At 34.5% G+C, this 20,068-nt stretch overlaps 2 protein-coding genes across 2 annotated transcripts in view; one reads left to right on the plus strand and one right to left on the minus strand.

The window, feature by feature from the left end:
• The window catches only part of ZNF804B (zinc finger protein 804B), a 623,300-nt gene that overhangs the window by 564,124 nt on the left and 39,108 nt on the right, over positions 1–20,068 (minus strand). The window lies entirely within an intron of this gene.
• TEX47 (testis expressed 47) lies at positions 10,073–10,912 on the plus strand. The gene has a single exon (XM_044678197.1). The coding sequence runs from the start codon at positions 10,073–10,075 to the stop codon at positions 10,910–10,912; it is 840 nt and encodes a 279-aa protein (XP_044534132.1).

A 20,068-nucleotide genomic window follows, 5' to 3' on the forward strand; every position in this document is an offset into this window, starting at 1 on the left:
GGGTCACACATCTAGTAACTGTCTAAGGCAGCATTTTAACTCTGTTGTTGTGGTATTTATCTTTATCTATGGTTATCTTTGTAATATATTGTGGCATCTCTGAGATGATTTTAAAGTTATAGATGGATAGAAACCTACTCTAATCTGATGTATTTTTTCTAATTAAATTTTGTTACATAAAATCCTCAGTTAATTTCCTCACTTCTCTTTCTCTTATTAGAAAAGGAATCATTTGGCAAAAAGATCTACGTATATATAAAACTGTGCCTTACTTATTTTTATCAATTCTTTCTCTGGAGGTGGACGTAGACAAGTCATTTTTCAAACATTATTTCTCTTGCTGTATATAATGTTCTGTTGGTTCTACTCAGTCTTTCCATTTTAAAAAAATTTCTTATAGCACAGTAGCATGCTATCACTATCATATGCCACAACTTGTTCAGCCATTCACCAGTTGATGGGCATCCCTTCGATTTCCAATTCTTTACACAAAGAAAGCAGCTATAAATATTTTAGAACCTAGAGGTTCTTTTCCTTTTTCCCTGAACACATTGGGAAATAAAACTAATTTAATAGTGGTGTTGATGAGTCAAAAGCTTTTTATAGCTTTTATAACTCTTTGGACTTAATTCTAGGTTGCTCTCCAAAATGGTTGGATCAGTTCCATGAAGAGCATATTAGTGTCCTCATTTATCTCATTCTCTCCAACATTTGTCATTTTGCCTTTTTTGCATTTTAGTCAATGATAAGTGTGAACTGGTATCTCAAAGTTGTTTTGATTTACATTTTTCTAAATAATAATTACAATAAATAAGCACATAGTTATGGATAGATTTGATTTCTTTATCTAAAACCTGGCCATATCTTCTGAACATTTATCAATTGGGGAATGGCTCATATTCTTATATATATTTAACAAAGATCTTTATTTTTGATAGGAGACCTAAGAAACTATCCACAAAAAATTTTCCAAACTTATAGTTATGAATAGATGCTTGTGGAGGACAAATTGAATATAATGGAGTGAGTCAAAAAAATAAAATAAAATAGGATCAGAAGGGACAAAAAGGAATAATTATAACGTAAAAATAGCCATGAATACAAAGCATGTTTACACAATAAAGGGAGAGAGGGGATGAAAAGATGATAGGAAATCTTTGAAGATCATACAGATTAAGAAAAAAAAAGCCAAAGGGATACAATAAGGGAAGAAATAACAGATCATTTATATTAAGGGTAAATTGAAGGACAAGGGGAAATAACTAGGAAGGTAAGGGGAGGAGACAAGAATGAGAATCTTAAAAGGGCAGGGGAGGAAAATAATGAAGGGCCTGAAGAAGGGGTAGAGAGTGGGGGGAGATAGGAGTTCAAAGAGAATTAGATTTCTGTGGAAGATTAATATAAAACTAGAGACAAAGAAGGAAAAATAGAATGAAACGTTGGCTCAGCTAGTCTGTAGTAACCAGAGAAGGCAAAATTATTGAGCTTCTAAATTCTCTGCCTTGAAGTGAACCACCATCTCAATTAAGAGTTTCTCAGTCTCCTCTTAGGAATGATTGCAAATTGAAAGAATTTGTGAATCGGTGTTGCTTTGTGAGTAGAGGATCTGCTCAACTATGAAAAGCAGAATAGGAAACATGCAGATAAGGGAATAAACTCCTCATATAAGTTTTGGTGGTGAAAATGTTCTCAAATGGTCTGATGATATCAAAGACTAGAGTCCAACCCTAAATACATGGGTGGTTCATCCTTCTTGTGTTTCTCTGTCAGATTTCTGTGTGTTCACCTTCCCTCACAGATACATAGTCCATTAATGGGAAAGTGTGGCCTTCTCCCACTACTTTATGTGTAGATTTTAACATATTATTGCTGAATTTACTTTAACATGAGAGCTCCTTTGTTATTATTCCTTCTCCTTATTTGCTAGGTAAATATCTTAAACCTAAAAGTGTTATTGTGAATAGTTGATTTTGATAAATGGAATCTGGTAAAGAAGGGAAATATGAGTTGAGAGTCAAAATAGTTAGTAGGAAGGAATATATTCCTTTCACATCAGCCTTACTCCCAAGGATCCTGAAAGAATTTGAGTTCTCTAGAAACCTAGATCTGCCATTGTGAGAATGGACTGAAATGTGGAAGTCAGACCAGATAATGAGTGTATTTATACACACTCATGTGAGAACCATAAGGAAATATAGTATAGTTATAGACATGCCGTACAAGTATAAAATTAGGTAGAATTTGAACATAGAACTGCATGCCACACTGCCTGCAGTGTTGGTTCCTTCCTCCTTTTTGTTCTAAAATATTAAGTCCTAGATGTTTGTGGGAAAAAAATACTTTCAAAACCCATTTAGTTCTCACCATAACTTTATTGAGTCCACCTTTCTGGCAGTCTGTTCAGATCTATAATTTCTTTATTATTTATCCTTAGTTTCCTTAATGAGTTTTGTCAAGTTTTGAGGGAGGAACATCAAATTCTCTTACTATTGATATCTTACTTTCTAGGAATATTTTGCATTTCGATTAGTCCTTCAAGTATTAATTTACTATGACATTCATTGAATGAATGTATAAAACTGATACTCTTTCAATATTTATGGGACTTTTAAACCTAAAGTAATATGGTTTTCCCATTTTCTTTTCTTTCGGTGGTTTAGACTTCTGTTTTATCCAAAATCACAAATAAGTTGATTTCTTAGATTCCCCTGAAACATAGCCTAGGTTACTTTAAATCTACATATGCCCCTTATATTTTAGGTACATACCAAATCATTGGGTTATATTTTCTAATATAACCTGTAACACACTTTGTTCTTTACAGGATAGTCTAAATTGACATTTGCAGTTATATTAAGTTTTGTTCTCCCTCCAACATATGCTATTATATTGTTTTTCTCAGCGCAAGGTATAGCATGACTTCATAGTTTCCACTGATCTAAGTTAGTCTCACAACAAAGAGATGTCATCTCTCTTGCACTCACATCACAAAGCTTCTAGGATTCTACCTTTTGCCAATATATTTTCTAAGCTTTCCTACCCTTACCCTAGTAGTACCAGATAGGAATATGGTTTAGAATCATCTTATCTCATTTTGTGTCTTAATCCTCCATCTTTGCTTATTCTTCATTTGTAAAACATGAATTTATATAATAATCTTCTTTTCCCCTTCCCACCTTCAATCTACCCCACTTATGTGGATTTTCCCCAAACTAATATTTTCTCGATGCCCATTTTAAAATGGAGGGCACCAAAAGAATTTCATTCATTAGAGCACATAAAACATTTTGAATCATCATCTATTCCTTGCTTTAATCTTGCTTACCCTGTTATGCATCTGATTCTTGGTCAGTTTACAAATCCAAAAGCACTACACAGAGTTTTAAATTTTTATCCTTTTTATTTGAGTGGGAAATGTGAATTCATTGATTAAATGCCCCAACATTTCTCATGGAGGAATTTTTTCAGTTTTCCTGGAAAGGCAATTTTGGGGTGGTGGCTGATTTCTCTTGATTTTCCATTTCAACATACTCTTCTCCAGGTTCTCCTCTCATTTCTGGGCATGAGTGAGTAATCATGTACAGCTTGAGTGTGGAACTTGCATCTTTTGATGTGGAACTTGCATCTTCATGTCTGCTGTTAAGGCTTTTGCTTTTTCACTGAAGCTCTGGAGATTGCCAACTACTTTTCAGGATATTTTATGTGGGAATCCTCTCTCATGTTGCCTTATAGGGTATTATACTGAGTTTGGCTTTTCTCTTTACGATCAATATTCCATGGGAATTTGTTTTGTGTAATTTCCCGAAATATTGCATTCAGTATATCTGATTCTTCATAGTTATCTGAGGGAACAGCTGTCTCCATGTAGTTCAGTCCTCGATATTTCTTGTTTTCATCTGTAGGGACTGTAAATTTTGCAAATCCATTACTTTTACTGAGTTCCTTTTCTCTTGCTATTTGATCCATCACATTTAGGTCTTCTAAGTGGGAGAGTCTCTTCCTTAGAGAAACTGCTGACTTATTTAGAGCATCCACGGTTTGTTCCAAGGTGTCAAGTCTCATGTTTGTCTTTTTCTGCTCTCCTTTCAATGATCTTATATCCATTTTTATATTTGCCAGTTCTTCCTTCATTTCAGCAACTGAGTTCATTAGGCACTCTGAATTTGTTTGTTGTGGGTTCAATTTCAGTTCAAAACAGTTTTTTGTAAATGGTGTTAGATAAATTTTCTCTTCTGAACAGTCTTCACTTTTCTTAATAGTCTCATATTTATAGGATGGATCAAAAACCCCCATATTTTTTGGCTTACTCACTTCTTCAGTTGATCTTTTCATTTTCTAAGAGATAATTTTTATCAATGAGGATGCTGTTCCTTTCTTTCTTTGTTTTCTTCTTGTTCTCTTACCTTAAGCGTTGTGTTGATTGTGATTGAGAGATGACAGAAGGGAGCTGGATCTATACATGACCACTCACTTAGACATTTTGTCAGAACTCATCCTCCCTCTTGAGTTGTTTCTATGGAAACATCATTCATTACCTTCTAAGGGCTTGGAATAGAGGAGACATAATAATGAGCCCCACCCCACCCCCATTATGCTTTAGTCACAACAATTGGCCTTGGAAAGGGAGGGGGCAACAAGAGATCTTGGGAATGGGTTGAGGTGTGGACTTTCTGTTAAGTTGACTTGGACTTCTTGACTCAAAATTGGGCTGTCCCTTCAAAAGGAACTGTACCTCCTTCAATGACCTTAAGATTTGGCCCAAAAGTCAAAATTTAAAAATCAATGATTTTTTTCCTTTAACAGTTAAGGGGCTGAAAAGTAGATAATGGGCTCTGGAAAGAAGGAAGGTGATGTGACTTGAATATGTTTGAAGTAGTGGGGATAACATAGGTGTGTTATCATATCTTTCATTTTCTATCAGGAGGAACAGAGTGTAGCAAATGACCTTTTGTTCTTCATTTTGGCTCTGGAGAGCAAAGAAATAACCTTTCAGTCACATAGGCTCACAAAGAAGAAACTGTCACTCAATACCATCTATCCAAACCATTGTCAAATCTTGTGTCCTCCTTCAGATATATTCCCTTCCTTTCTCTAATAAAACCACCCTAGTCAGGTCCTCATCACTTCTCCTCTGGATTAATGCCAGTCTTTTCACTGATCTTCCTACCCCAAGTTGTGCCTTCCACCATATATCCTCCACTCAAATGCAAAAGAGATTTTCTTAAAGTCTGGGTCTACTGGTATCACTCACAAATTCAGTAAGTTCTGGTATCTCCCAATTACCTCCAGGATCAAATAGGAATCCTCTTTTTGTCATGTAAAGCAAACTCCTCTCCTTTTACTCTTGGATCTAGACATAATGGACAACCTGCTATTCCAATTCCATGATATTACACAAAGAAAAAGTTCTTTTCTTTGTCTGTCTCCCACATCTGGAATGCTCTCTCCCTCTTCACATCTAACTCTTACCTTTGCTGGTTTCCTTAAAACCTATCTTCTCTGTTTACTATGGGAAGCCTTTCTTGGTTCCTTTGTCAATGCCTTCCTCTCTCAGACTGCTACTCATTATATATTCTGCATTTGTCGTTGTTCAATTGTGTCTAACTCTTTGTGACCTAATTTGGGGTTTTCTTGGCAAAAGTACTGGTGAGGTTTGCCATTTCCTTCTCCTGCTCATTTTACAGATGAGGAAACTGAGGCAACTGGGGTTAAGAGACTTCCCCAAGGTCACACAACTAGTAAGTGACTAGGACTGAATTTGAACTCCGGGCTTTCTGACTCCAGGATGATACTCTGTCCATTGTGCCTCCTAGTTGTCCGTATATTCAACATACTATTGGGAATTTATTTGTTGTTTCGCCCATTAGAATCTGAACTTCTTGAAGATATCAACTTTTTTTTCTTTTTTCTTTCTTTCTTTGTATCTCTAGTACTTAGTATAGTGGCAGGGATATAATAAGTATTTAATGTTTGTTGACTCATTGGCAATAGAACTCTTCATCCTTTGACTTTGGCTCTTCTCCAGGCATGTGAGGACAAAGCAAAATGTCAAACGTATACTAATTAGTGATGTATATCCATGCTATTTTCAATAAAGCTTGTGTGTTGGTTTCTTTAGAATAGTATCTTCAACAAACAGAAGTTATTTGCAATGGATTCTGCTACTTTGGGTTAAGGAAGTGGGTATGTTGCAGAATGTGAGCTCTGATAGACCTTGGTGATCTGATCAATGTGTATTTATAGTCTGAAATGCCCAACACAATCTCCCTTTTATTCTGAGTTTTTAGAATAAGTTATCTCCCAACCCTTGATCATCAGAGGACCTTAAAAGGAATCTTTACAAAAAGAATTTCTTCCAGGACTCAAGAGTTTCAGCATACAGCACAGAGCCTTAAATAGTAGTGGTAATTAACAAAAATACTTGCTGATTTTATCTTGATACCTTAGATAGCAGGAATCAAGAAACCAAACCAAGGAAATCCAGATTGGCAATAATCAGTTTGAAGCATCTGGTAAGAGTTTATCTAGGGAGCAAGAATAGATAAGAAAACAAAACCTAACAAGTTGCAATATATATATATATATATATATATATATATAATAAACAATTTAATACCAACATATGCAGAGTCTGAATGAAAGGAAGAATATGAGATTATTTAGGGAATTATTTTAAAAAACCAATTATAATCAGGATCTTAGAGAAAGCAAAAAATAGATAATGACAAAAGAGATATGTTTGAAATCACATTATACTTGAAGGCAATGTAAACAGTGAAAATATTATGAATGGTACAAACAGTAAGTAATATAACTGTTATTTTTATGACATCTAAATGAATGACTACTAACCCCCAAATGAGTAGCAGACTTTAATAATCCTGTATCAGAGGTAGGTAAACCCAAAAGAAAGATAAAAGATAAGGAAAGTTTAAAATTGAAAGTATTATTGAAAAAAAAATTCCTAGTCTGGATGGAAATCTTAACAAATACACTTTTTTTGGTATCCTATTGTACTATTAAAAATAGATTCTCTCTTGAAGATATCAAAAATGGCAAGTCTGCTGTGTGACCCTGGGCAAGTCACTTGACCCCCATTGCCCACCCTTACCAATCTTCCACCTATGAGACAATACACCGAAGTACAAGGGTTTAAAAAAAAAAAAAGGCAAGTCTGGCAAGCATATTATTTAAAGACTGCACTATAATAATAAAGATTAAATGAAATATAAGGAAAATGCATAGATATAAATGATGACTTAATAATGACTTCTTGAATAATGGGTGAATTGAGGAAATTATCTTAGAAATAATCATCAATTATATTAAAGATAGTGATAACAGTGAAAAAGTAGACCAAATTTTGGAGGGCAGAGTTAAAGCTGTTCTCAAAAGAAAATATATATCTCAGAAAACATGTTATTAAAAATCTGAAAGAGCACCACTGGATTGACAATACAATTTAGAAGACTAGAAAATGAATTAAAAACCCTAAAACAACACATAAAAAATCTTGAAATCTAGACTAAAAATAGAAAAAATAGAAAATAAAAACACCACTGAACTGAGAAACAAAATTGTTTTAAAGACTTTTAAATCTGGTAAATTATTAACCTGTCTGCTCAAGAGAGGGGAAAATAAAATTATAAAAATAAAAAATGAATAAGGTAAATTCACAATAGGAAATTGATTCATTAGCAATTACTACACTAAGTTATAGTAAACAAAACTCATCTTTCAAAAGAAATTAACAAACATCTATTTTAAAAATACAATTCCCAAATAAAAAGTAGAAACCTTAAACTATATAATCTTGGAAAAGAGTCAAGCAAATCATAAATGGATTTCCAAAATAAACAACCTTGGAATGTATGGATTTATAAGAGAATCATACCTGCCATCTAAAGAATAATTAATGCCAAAGTTATAAAAAAAACTGTTCCTCATAACAGAGACATAAAGTGCTCTTCCCAAACTCATTTATGAAACAAATATGCCTTTGATGTTTAAAGAAGAGAATGGACTACGAGCCAGTTTCAATAATGAATAACTCCAAAAATATATATAAATTCTCACAAGAAAGCAAAAGAAATATATCCAGGAAAAAACCATAATAAAAATATATTCATGCCCGAAGTTTAGAAATGGCTCAACCTTAAGAAAATAATTAGCAAAAATCAATCATATAAAAGGCAAAGAGGGAAAAAAATCTTAGTGTATTCTTCCCCCCATAGGAGCGGTCTTGAACTAAAATACATCAATTCATTTATGGTTTAAACAAAAGAAAACAAAAAGCCTTTAACAGTTTAGGTGTGGAAGAGTCCTATGAACAAAAATGTATATCTAAAACCAAGAATTATCACTTTCTTCAATGAAGAGACATCATAAACTTTTCTAGTACCAGAACACAGAGGGAATAGCACCAACAATATCATGTCTGATCCACTAAACTTCCTTGATCAAAAGTCACTATCAAGAAAAGAAACTCTTATTTCCCTATCCCAATTGAGAATGAAACAATTAAATTTATGTGAGCAAGTATATACACATACACTATCAGCATTAATGGAAAGATTGATACTGGAAATTTAGCTCTAGCCCTTTAAAACTACCTAGAATTTCTGATCAACTGAATGGTCCACAGACATATGGAATGGAATATAAGCTCGTCTAGCAACACTTTGGGATGTTGGCAGTTGGAGGTTAGTGAAAGGGTCATCTGAATCTATGAAAATTATCTAGAGGAAAGGATTTGAAGAAGCCTGCCTGAAGGAATATGAGACTAAAGACAGAAATGAGAGTATAAACAAAGAAAATCTAAAGGATTCAGAGAATTATGGACATAATAAACAGTAGGTAATAATTATAAAGGGAAAAATAGTCAACTTGGGAATTTTGGTGATGGTGTCCAGCAACAAAATCAGAATCAGATATCTATCATTCCATATTAAGAATTCAGGGATATAATTTAATTTTAATGTCCTAGATCAAAGATTTCCTGAATCCCTGAGAAGAGAACCTGATGATATCATTGGGTGAGGCCAATGTTATCAGCATAGACAGCTCTCCTGAAAAGCATTTGTAATTGCAAATATGGATATTCTTCCTCTTTATGATATAGTCTATGGCTCACATAATACCTGATTTAGCACCAAAGTCCCAAAAGAGATAACCAGGAAAGACAACTAAATATGAAAAAGATTAAATTGAAATGGTTCCAGATTGTAGCCATGTTTGCTTCCCCTGGATTCTTTTAGTGATCATTTCCTTTCAACTTATTATTCCTGAACTCCTATGGGGAGCAGCATGTCGTGACAGTTATCAAACTATTACTCTTTGTAATTGGTTGATTAGCACATATTACTGCCTAAAAAGTACCAGGCACCTGTGCTAAGCACTACGAATATGAAAAGAAAGGCAAAAAAAACCAGTCCCTATACTCAGAGAGATCACAGGCTAGTGGGAGAAACAATCTGCAAAACACAAACAAACAAACAAACAAAAAAAACTATGTACAAAAAAAAAGACATATACAGCTTAAATTAAGAGTAATCATAGAGGAAAGCATAAGACAAAAAGATTAGGCAAGATTTTTTATAGACTACCCACTTTTTATTTTAGTTTCCTCATATTAAAAAAAACTAGCTGTCATTTTAGCGAGAATACTTACAGGATAACAATTCTTGATAAAACATCTAGATTATGGTTTCTTATTTTTTTCCCTTCTTGGGTCCTCCCAATCTTAGCCATTAGGAGAGATGACCTTCCCCATCTTTTCTCAGCCTGCCCCCAGTCTCCCACCATTCCAAGTCCAGCCCTTGAAGTACCTTTCACTTTTCCTTTTTCAGAAACTCCACAGGAGGGAAAAGGTGACTAGATTCTCAGAAATGCTTTATTCTTGTAGTAATAATAATAAATAATATTAACAATGAGAAGGGAGTAGAGCCCCATTAAAACTACTAGTGGTTTAATCTCCTTTGAGGTGGGGAGTAAAAAAACAAAACTGTGCTTCCTTACTTTTTTTCAGAAAGAGAAAAACCTGAATTCCTAACTGAGGAGATAACCTGACAAGATGAGTGCGCCAACAGGGGCCGTAAACTTAACATCTCATAAGTCCAAAATTAATCTGCATCAAGGTGCTGGGACTTCTGCAGCACCTCATATCCACCATGTAAAGCATATTGGTGGAAAGCATGACCAGAAAATAGTGGTGCCACAGATCCCACGAAAAAATTACCTACAATATCTAGAAGAGAAACGAAGACTGCAGTTCAAGAAATTCCTTCTCCACAGAATATTTTTTGTGGCCAAAATATCAGAAAACGTGGACAAGAAAAGTATTACTGATTACTATGAGCAGCTCTTTCAAGCCATACTCAAGAGTCACCTGGGAGAAAGTGTTACTGGGATCATCCTTATATATCCTACAACCATTCTCCATGTTCTTGAGAGCTCTGTAGGGACCATTTACAGAATTCTTACTGACTATGTTTCTCATGAAAAGGCTGAAACTGCATTTTTGCTCCATGATCTTAAAATTTTAGTTGTATCCCACAACATCCCAACGAGACTCTTCCTGCAATGGTTCGCCTCTGAAGTCAAAGCACCTGTGATGTATCTGGAAGATGTCACCCAGTCACAATCTAAAGATGAGGTGGTCACTGAGTGCCTGACCCTGGTACTCAAACTTGGCATGTACCTTTTTAAGAATGTGAAAGTGGGCACTAAAGGACCAGGAGATAACTTGCACAGTCTTGTACCTGACCTTCTACTCCCTGAAGAAATCATCAAGTACCTTTGTAGAGCTGAAGGCTTCTTGAGCCCAGCGATGTTTTTATCAATGTATAACAAGCCTATTCATGTGACATTGGATGCAGAAATTGTGTGGCCCACCCCGACCCCTCTAGGATGAAAATGGGTTTCTTTTAGATTATTCTAATTCTCTTCAAGCATTGCCACACTGACATGCTAAAACAATACAATTAGGGGATTTTTGAATTATTCTAAATAATAAGCTTATACCATAGTCATCTATCCACTGATAGGGGAAAATAAATTCCTATAATATCATGAATCTTATTCATTTCCTTCTTCCTAGCTGCTTAATTCCTATGAAAAGAATAGGTTCATTTCACAAAATATGGCAAGATGGTCATTTTGTTCCACTTATTCATAAAATTAGGCTTAGGCAATAAAAATAAGAGTAAGATTATTTTAGACAATGTTGAGAGAGACTTGTGAGAAATAACTACAATCATTTATTGTATTATGTGTGGAATTATAAACTTTTAGAATTTTGGGGGGAGGGTAACCTGGTGGTAAAGAATAAAAGTTTCAAAGAAATCATGTACAATGACCCAATAATTTATTTTGGAGGGAAGAATATACTCTATAAGTGGTATAAAAATAGTTTTTATACAATGATTTTTATAGTCTTAATTTATCAAATCAGTAAGGGCAATAATCTAAATGCTAATAAAGGTAATTGTTAAATTAGTCGTAATATGGGAACATAATGGGATACTCTAACTCTGGGATTCTTACTCTGAGTTTCACAAACCCCATGAAGGGTCCATGGACAGATGTTAGTAGATTCTCTGTGAACTTGGATGACCAAAAATTACATCTTTATTTCAATAACTAGTTTCCTCTGTGATCTCATGCTGTATTTTATGCATTTTAAAATATTATTCTGAGAAAGAAATCATAAAAAATAAGAAGTCCTCTTCCACATCATTTAAAACCAACAAATATTACTAAAACAAATGAAGGGCTTAATAATGTAATTTTTTAAGCAAAGCCAAAAGAGAGGAATATATATTAACTTGAGGGCAGGGGCCATCTTTTTTATATCCCCAATGCTTCATATACAAAATAGGCATTTGATAAATGTTTTTTGATTACTGTTTGAGTGAAGAGTGAATGAGGAATGAATGAGCAAAGGAATACTACTCATGAGGACTTAGAATGGTTTTCTGAATAATTGTTGGGATGCTCATTGAAATTAATTGAATTGTCAACAATTACTGAAGCAGTTTTTAGTTGGCATTATTGATGTTAAATATTGATATAATAGGTAAAAGTTAAAACTATGGCTCTATAACTCATCAGTGGCACAGCTGACTCAAGAAGTTTAGCTTCCAAAACATAATTATTCTTTTGGTGATGTCAGTCAGCTAAGAATCATGGAATCAAGAGAACAATTCATACAGTAAATATTCCAAAAAGAAATAAAAGAAAGAAAGAAGGTCGTGAGTGATTTTTATCACCCTTATATGTGTGGTACAAGACATATTTTCTGGTATAATCAATATGTTTATTTGTCTTGTTTTACTATACATATTTGTAACAAGGAAGGGTTCTTTTTTCTTTCTTCTTTCTTTTTTTTTTGAGGGAGAGAACAGCCAGAAGTGATACTTATGTATAAAAACAAAAAGATCATTGATTTTTTAAAATTTAAAGTTGTAGGCTATTCAAAGAGCAAAAGAGAGACTCTATGAGCACAGCCCATTATATTCCCGACACAGAATTATATAACATTAAAAATTAGGATGAAGAGATAAACACCTGAAAAATGAGATGGAATAAAATCAATCATATAGGGAGAGTGACAAACAACAGATAGCCTTCATGTTCTTTTGCCATCTACCCTATGTTAAGAGATCTAGAATAAGATTCCCTAGAACTTTTACTATCAATCTAAATACAAATTGATTGTAAACAAATCTTCTGGTTCCAGGTCATCCATTCTATACTACTTGGACTGAATTAAATAAAACATATCTGGTTCAATGCTAAGTGAGGATAGGGATGGTATTTTTTATTTTCTCTCACACAAAGCCAAGCAAATACATTACTTTCACTACTCGCCTCTACTCCTCCTCACAAAATAGCAGTACAAAACTGGAGAAAATAGTCTAAATTTTCTGATTTGGCACAATACAAATTATGTAATTCAACCTCAACTGGGTCTTCACTGCAGCAAGGCAATATTTTAATTCCTTTTCTCCCCACAGAATCTTTTCTAAGCGCTCTCCCCCCCCCCCCTTTCTCCCACCTCTCTCTCTGTCTCTGTGTGTGCGTGTGTGTCTCTGTGTGTCTCTTTTCTCCCCTTTCTTCCCTCTCTTCCCCTCTCCTCATCTGTCCCTCTCTCAGCTCAGCTGAAGACTTTGCCTGTTACTTTACTGGGAAAAAAGAGCATTTGACATGAGGCAAGTAAAACAGCAAATAGAGGGCTGGAACTGAAGTCAAGATGATTTGAATTTAAGTCAGCTTTAGATTCCTACCAGCTGTGTGACCCTGAGCAAAATCACTTAACCTGTTTGATTCCATTTGTTCAATGTAAAAATCAGGATAATACTGACTTTCCAGGTTACAGTAGGGTTTGATTATGATATTTGTAAAGCCTTTAACACAGTGTGTGGCACGTAGTGTTATGTTAATCGTAATTTTTATTATTCCTCTCAAAATACCTTGATATCACCTCCAACTCTTCTCTATTTCCTTAAAAATAAAAATTCCTTCTCCTTGCAGGTACCAACAATTGATTCCATTTTCTCTTTTCTTCTCATATAGAGAGATAATATAATAAATAGATAAACCCTGAAACACCCCTCCTCTATCTCAAATCTTCATCCTTTTCCTATTAATGAATTTCTACTCATTACTTTCAAATCTGATCCAGTTTTCCTAATCCTTAAAAAAATGGAAATGTTTTGCATGATGTCACATGTATAACCTAAATCAAATTGCTTGCCTTCTCAAAGAAGAGGGAGAAAAGGGAGAGAAGGAATTTGGAATTCAAAATTTTTTAATGGATGTTAAAATGGCTGGATCCAATTGGAAAAAAATTAAAATTAAATCAGACCCCTTCAGGCCACTCTTCTTTTCCCCTCTTCAAGCTAACATCTTTTATCTCTCTCCCTTTCTCAGTGAAATTCCTAGAAAAGTGTCTACACTTACTGCCTGAACTTCTTTTCCTCTTGTTCCCTCCTTATACTTTTGCTTTTGGGTTTCTGAGCTCATTGCTCAATTGAAACTTTCTCTCCAAAATTACTAATGATCTCTTAAATTATAAATCTGAGAGAGTCTTTTCATACTCCTAATCCTTTTCAACCTTTCTGGTGCATTTGACACTAATGACCATCCACTCTTCCTAGATACTCTCTCTGGGTTTTCTTAATACTTACTGTCTCGTGATTCGTCTCCTACCTATAAAACTTCTCCTCAGTCTCTACTGTTAGTTTCTTAGCTACATTACATGCCTAACTGTGGCATTCTCTGGGGTTCTGTCCTCTATTCTTTTTTCTCTTCTCCCTCTGTTCTCTATCTTGGACACCTCATCAGATCTCACTGGCTTACTTATCATCTCTCTGGAGATGACTCCCCAGTCCATATGTCCAGTCCATGATTTTATTGAAAAAAAAAGAGAGAGCATTAGACATGAGTTCCCTCTTCTTCCATTCTCTTCAGAGGCAACTGAGTAGGGCAAGTGATAGAGTTAGAGGGATGTAACTCATCAGGATGACCTGAGTCTAAGTCAGTTTTAGATTCTTCCCAGCTATGTGATCCTGGGGAAATCACTTCACCTTTTTATCTCTCCACTGTGCTCTGTATCACCAATTGCCTATTAGACATTTCAGACTGGATGTTCTGGAGACATTTTTATCTTTCCCCTAAATACTCTCAGCTTCCTGTTTCTGTAAGAGGTATCATCACCCTGCTTTCAGGATCCTAGTGAATAATTTGGGTATTATTTTGGGTTCATTCCTATGTCCTTTATCTTACTTACATAACCAATTACAGCTGTTCAACCTTGATATATTTAACTTTACTACATCTACTACATCTCCTGCCTCAATTTTTTCTCCACTAGTTCAAAATCTTACCCCTTCTCGCCTAGAATACTCCAATAGCCTACTAATTGTCTTCTCTTTATTGGAGTTTTTCTCATAATTCTAGTTCATCCTGCACAACTGCTGCCAAAGTAAAGTTTCTTAAAAAGATTCTTAAGATCTGACCATCGATGGGGATATGATTGGGGATATAGTCTCTAAACAATCACCCTAATGCAAATGTTAATAATATTGAAATAGATCTTGATCAATGACACATAAAACCCAGTGGAATTGCTTGTTGGCTATGGGACAGGGGTGGGAGGAGGGGAAGGAAAGAACATGAATCATGTAACCCTGGAAAAATATTCTAAATTAAGTAATTAAATAAAAATTTTCAAATTAAAAACAAAAAGATCTGACCATAAGACTCTCCTACTCAACCAACTCCAGTGCCTTCCTATTGCTCCTTGAATAGAATATAAACTCCTCTGTTTAGCTTTGAAGACTACACAATCTGACCCCAACCTACCTTTCTAATATCACTGGATATTATTTTACCTTCCTAAACTCAATAATCCATCCAAACAGACATTTTCTCTATATCACATGAAGACATCGCTCATCTCCATATTTGCACTTGCCATCCACCATGACAATAAGGTACCCCCTCCTCTGTCTTTCCAACTCAAAATCTTGACTTTTAAGGGCTTAGAAATGACTGTCATTTCTCTATCTCGGTCAGAATATTTCAGTATATATCTTCTCCCATTCTCTAATGTGTAAGGAAAGAAGTGGAACTTTCTTAGAATTTTTTTCATTTCTTCCTTTTTATTGTTAGATTACAAAGAGAAATTAAATTTTAATGAGTTTTGTTGCCTTCTTTACATCCCCAAAATTGATTTGCATAAGTACACTTTGCATTCATCAACCAAAGAGAAGAAAAGAAAATGACTGCTTTCATGTACTCATTTCATTTCTATCACAATTCTTCACCAATTTCCATGGAGATTTGAATGTGAAAAATCCATACTAATATTCCTGCATTCAGTCCACAAGCATATAACCTTTGCAAATAAGTTTCAAAATCACGTTCTGATGGCCACATAATCAAGCATCATTTGGGAATGTTTATCTTGAAATGTAATGAAGCTAATGGTTTATTGCAAATCTAAGGGACACAATAGCTCTTTGAAAGCTACCAGAAGATTTGCTGTCAGGTGGTTATTTGGTGTTTTTGGAGGAGTTATTTCTAGTGGCCATAGTCAAATAATATGGAAATTAGTCATTGTCTACCAGCTTCCATTTACCACTTTTTGAATCAATTAATCAAATATTAGTTCTGCCTGACCACTTTTTAAGCCCATATCTTTCTTTAATAAAGGTTAACAATTACTTGCAAATTTTATCATATTTCTAAGATCTGCCTATATAATTTTAATGATAACAGCACTCTGTCAACATCAATGACTGTCTTTAAAAAGCACCTGAATAGTTTACTGGATAAAATCAATTTTTAATTGAAATATACTATTTCTCCTTTGACATCCATTTCTTTAGAGAGGCATAGTTGGGGTAGTAGAATGAGTATAAAACTTATTAAAATGAGGCAGGATACCTGTCTTCAAGTCTCAACCCTGACATGGAAAATGGATATGGAAAAAAATTACCTTCTCTGCTCCTATTTCTTCATCTTTACAATTGAGGATAATAATATTTTACTATATCTAAGTAAAAATGACATCATAAACATAATGTAGATCAATTATAATTATTATTATAATTTTGTCTTTTGGTTGCTTACTTTGCTTCAAAAATCCAGGAAAAATGAACAGTTTGCATCTAGGTATCTTCACCTGAATTTTTAGTTCTGTGTTGTTAGTAGTTCTCTTTTCAATAAAAATCTTTATTTCTTTCTGTAATATTGTAAACTATTATCTTGCAAGTATATGGGGGCCACGCAGAGATTTCTTTCCACCTGTCCTCTGGAGGAACACATGAACAAGATAAAAATAGAAAATCTACCTTTGAGTGAAAGGAGTTCCTGCCACAAGACATTTTTATGCAGAATTTATTGATCAGTGGGTAAAAGACCAAAGACAAGAATCACACAGCATGGGAATAAGAATTCATATAAAATTTTAAGTATTACAAAGTCCTTTACAAATATTATCCCTCTTTATCCTCATAGCATTCCTGAGAAGTGGGAATTACTATTATCCCCATTTTACAGAAAAAGAAATCAAGACAGAAAGAGATTAAGGGACATACCAGACATACACAGCTAGTAAGAGTGTGAAGCTGGATGTGAACTTGTGTCTTTCTGACTCTAGGTTCAGCACTCAATCCATTGAACCACTCGGGCAGATGAGTATCAAAATTCCATGGTAATATAGAAATATAGTATCAAGGATGGCTTTGTGTATGAGGATTGGTGTGAAAGACATATGAACAGGAAAAAATAGGTCATACATTTAGCCAGAATGGAAGGCAACTGATAAATAGCCCAAGTCATCCATTGGTACTACTGAGATTTTCCAAGAATCCAGAGAAAGCCTCTAACATGGTGGGACAATTCTCTTTTGAGCAAAGGAAAACATAAAGAAGAATTCCACAGAATGAGCAAGAATGGAGGTATCAGGACCTGTATTGTGACAGGAGTAGACATACCAATGAATGATGAAATTGGAGATCTGCCAAAGTGGAAATGGCCTACAGCCATGAAAATTATTTGAATGAGGTGTATGGACAAAGGGCAGACATCTTTATTCTTTTTTTTACAAATATATAAGAGCTTAGCAATCAAATGAATGGGAACAATTTCATTTTGGTTTTTATAGCCAAGTCCCAAGCATAGTTCTTTGGTACACAGTATATCTTTAATAATAAATTTTTGAAGATTGATTTAAACTCTGAAAAAACTTCATGAATTATTACTACTGATATCACATTTGGGGATGAAACTAGTTTATTGGTTGCCTAAGAATTCTCTCATTCTTTTGTAAATGTGTCACTTTTTGACCAAAAAAAGGATCTCTCACTTTATTCATGGACCTTTTTTAAAAATGATTTTGGGCTATTTCAAAAATGAGAACCACTGATGTAGACTCTAAATGATCACCCTAGTGCAAATATCAATAATATGGAAATAGGTCTTGATCAATGACACATATAAAACCCAGTGGAATTGTACATCAGCTCTGGGAGGGGGTAAGGAGGAGAGTGGAAAGAGGGGAGGGAAAGAACATGAGTCATGTAACCATGAAATTTTTTTCTTAATCAATTAAATAAATTTCTTTAAAAATCAGACCCATTCTCAAATGGTGAAGATTTGCCTCCACCCCCTAAATTTAGGATCTTAAAAGAAGAAATCATAGAAGTCAGAGCTGGAAGGGCTCTTAGAGATCACTGATTCTAAGCCCCATCTTTTTTACCAAAAGGCAACACAGTGACTTTGGGACAGTTAGAACTTGAATATGGATTTTTTTGCTCTGAAGACAGGGTTCTACTAAACTTGCTTTGAGGATAAGTCTGAAAAGAAATCTCCAGAATGCTTTCAACTAGAACATGGGATGACGGATTTGCTCTTTGACTCTACTTTAAGGTGACAATATTCATTTGGATGCTCAAACCACAGTATTTTTAAATGTCATATTATATGATTGCTTCAGTATAACAGAGTAGAAAACACGGCGCTTGTACCAGAAGACTTTGCTTTGTCTTCTGCTTGACCCCAAAGAGGACAAAATCCAGGAGCAATAATGTATGGATGTTGCAAGAAGACAGTTCCTAAGGAATGATGTTTTGGCAACATTTCCCAGCACCAGTGACCACCTCTCGTTTTTGTTTTTCTTATTTATAAAACATAAAGATTGAACTGGAGAGCTTCTCAGTTACCTTCCCATTCTAGAGCTACAATCCTAGAATTATGATTCCTCATATATCAATGAATAAGATATAAAAATGAAATGTAAAACTATTGAAATTCAGAGAGTCACATGTGAAATTTCAGTCAGAGAAGTGTTACTCATGTTCCTAAGGGATGTCTGTAACTAGAAGCCAAGTACTAGAATGGATAATGGCCAAGAAAAAAAATCAACCTTTAAACACTATGAATATGTAACATTAATATTTAATTATTAATAATTAGAATCAAATCCAATGATGTTGTAGAATTTAAATTTAATAGAATTGATTTTGCTACTGAAAAACATATATTCTTGGATTTATTGAATTCAAGGTCTAATTGATATATTCCAAATTCACACGTTCAGGAACACTGTAGTAGTTTCAGTTTGGTTTTTCTGTTTGGAGTTTTTTAAACTATGAATGACATGATTTTTTTGAAAGGGAAAAACATATCTTATTGAAGTAGAAAATCCTATTGGCATCTTTGGCATCAAAAGAGATGTACCTTCCATGGACCATTACCCTTCCATACCCTTCCATGAATATTATTACATAATAAAATAAGTATAAATTTTGTTTTTGTGGTACCATGAGAGCTTCACAATTTTTCTGCTAAAACAGTTAAGCTTGTTGTTGTCAGTAGTTTGCCTGTCTTCCACGAGGAAAAGGAAATGAGGAAGCATGTTACAAAATTCAAACTTACTCATTCCCTTCAGCTTTTGCACATGATATTAAAAGTGTGCATGGAGAATTAGACTTCTCCCCCTTGTGGTCAATTATTAAAAATGTGCAATTCCCAGCTTTAGGTTCTGTCCAAGATAGAAAATTCACAGATCATGAAAGTTTTCAAGCTCTTCCATATGGACAATATTTGGCTAATTATCCCATCAATTTATAGCATCCCTTATTCATGAAATAATACCATGTACTCTATAATGCTTTTTATATGCATATTTAGAATACTGTGCAGAAAAATATGATACTGACCCTACTTAAAAGTTATTGAATCAGGCAGCTGGGTAGTTCAGTGGATTGAGAGTCAGGCCTAGAGACGGGAGGTTCTAGGTTCAAATCTGGCCTCAGACACTTCCCAGCTGTGTGACCCTGGGCAAGTCACTTGACCCCCATTGCCCACCCTTGCCGCTTTTCCACCTATGAGCCAATACACAGAAGTTAAGGGTTTAAAAAAAAAGTTATTGAATCAAGAGTAGCCTTTCTTCCTTCTCTCTGTTGCCACAGTTTGTTTTGTTTACTATTATGCTAAGATGAATGACTTTGAATATTTGTTATCACTCTCTAACTGGGAGACAAGACAACCTAAAACT

The sequence above is a fragment of the Gracilinanus agilis genome, chromosome 5, assembly GCF_016433145.1.
Source record: "Gracilinanus agilis isolate LMUSP501 chromosome 5, AgileGrace, whole genome shotgun sequence".
Taxonomy (NCBI): domain Eukaryota; kingdom Metazoa; phylum Chordata; class Mammalia; order Didelphimorphia; family Didelphidae; genus Gracilinanus; species Gracilinanus agilis.

Excerpts from the sequence above, each read along its gene's own strand:
- TEX47 (XM_044678197.1), top strand. The coding sequence starts at position 10,073 with ATGAGTGCGCCAACAGGGGCCGTAAACTTAACATCTCATAAGTCCAAA.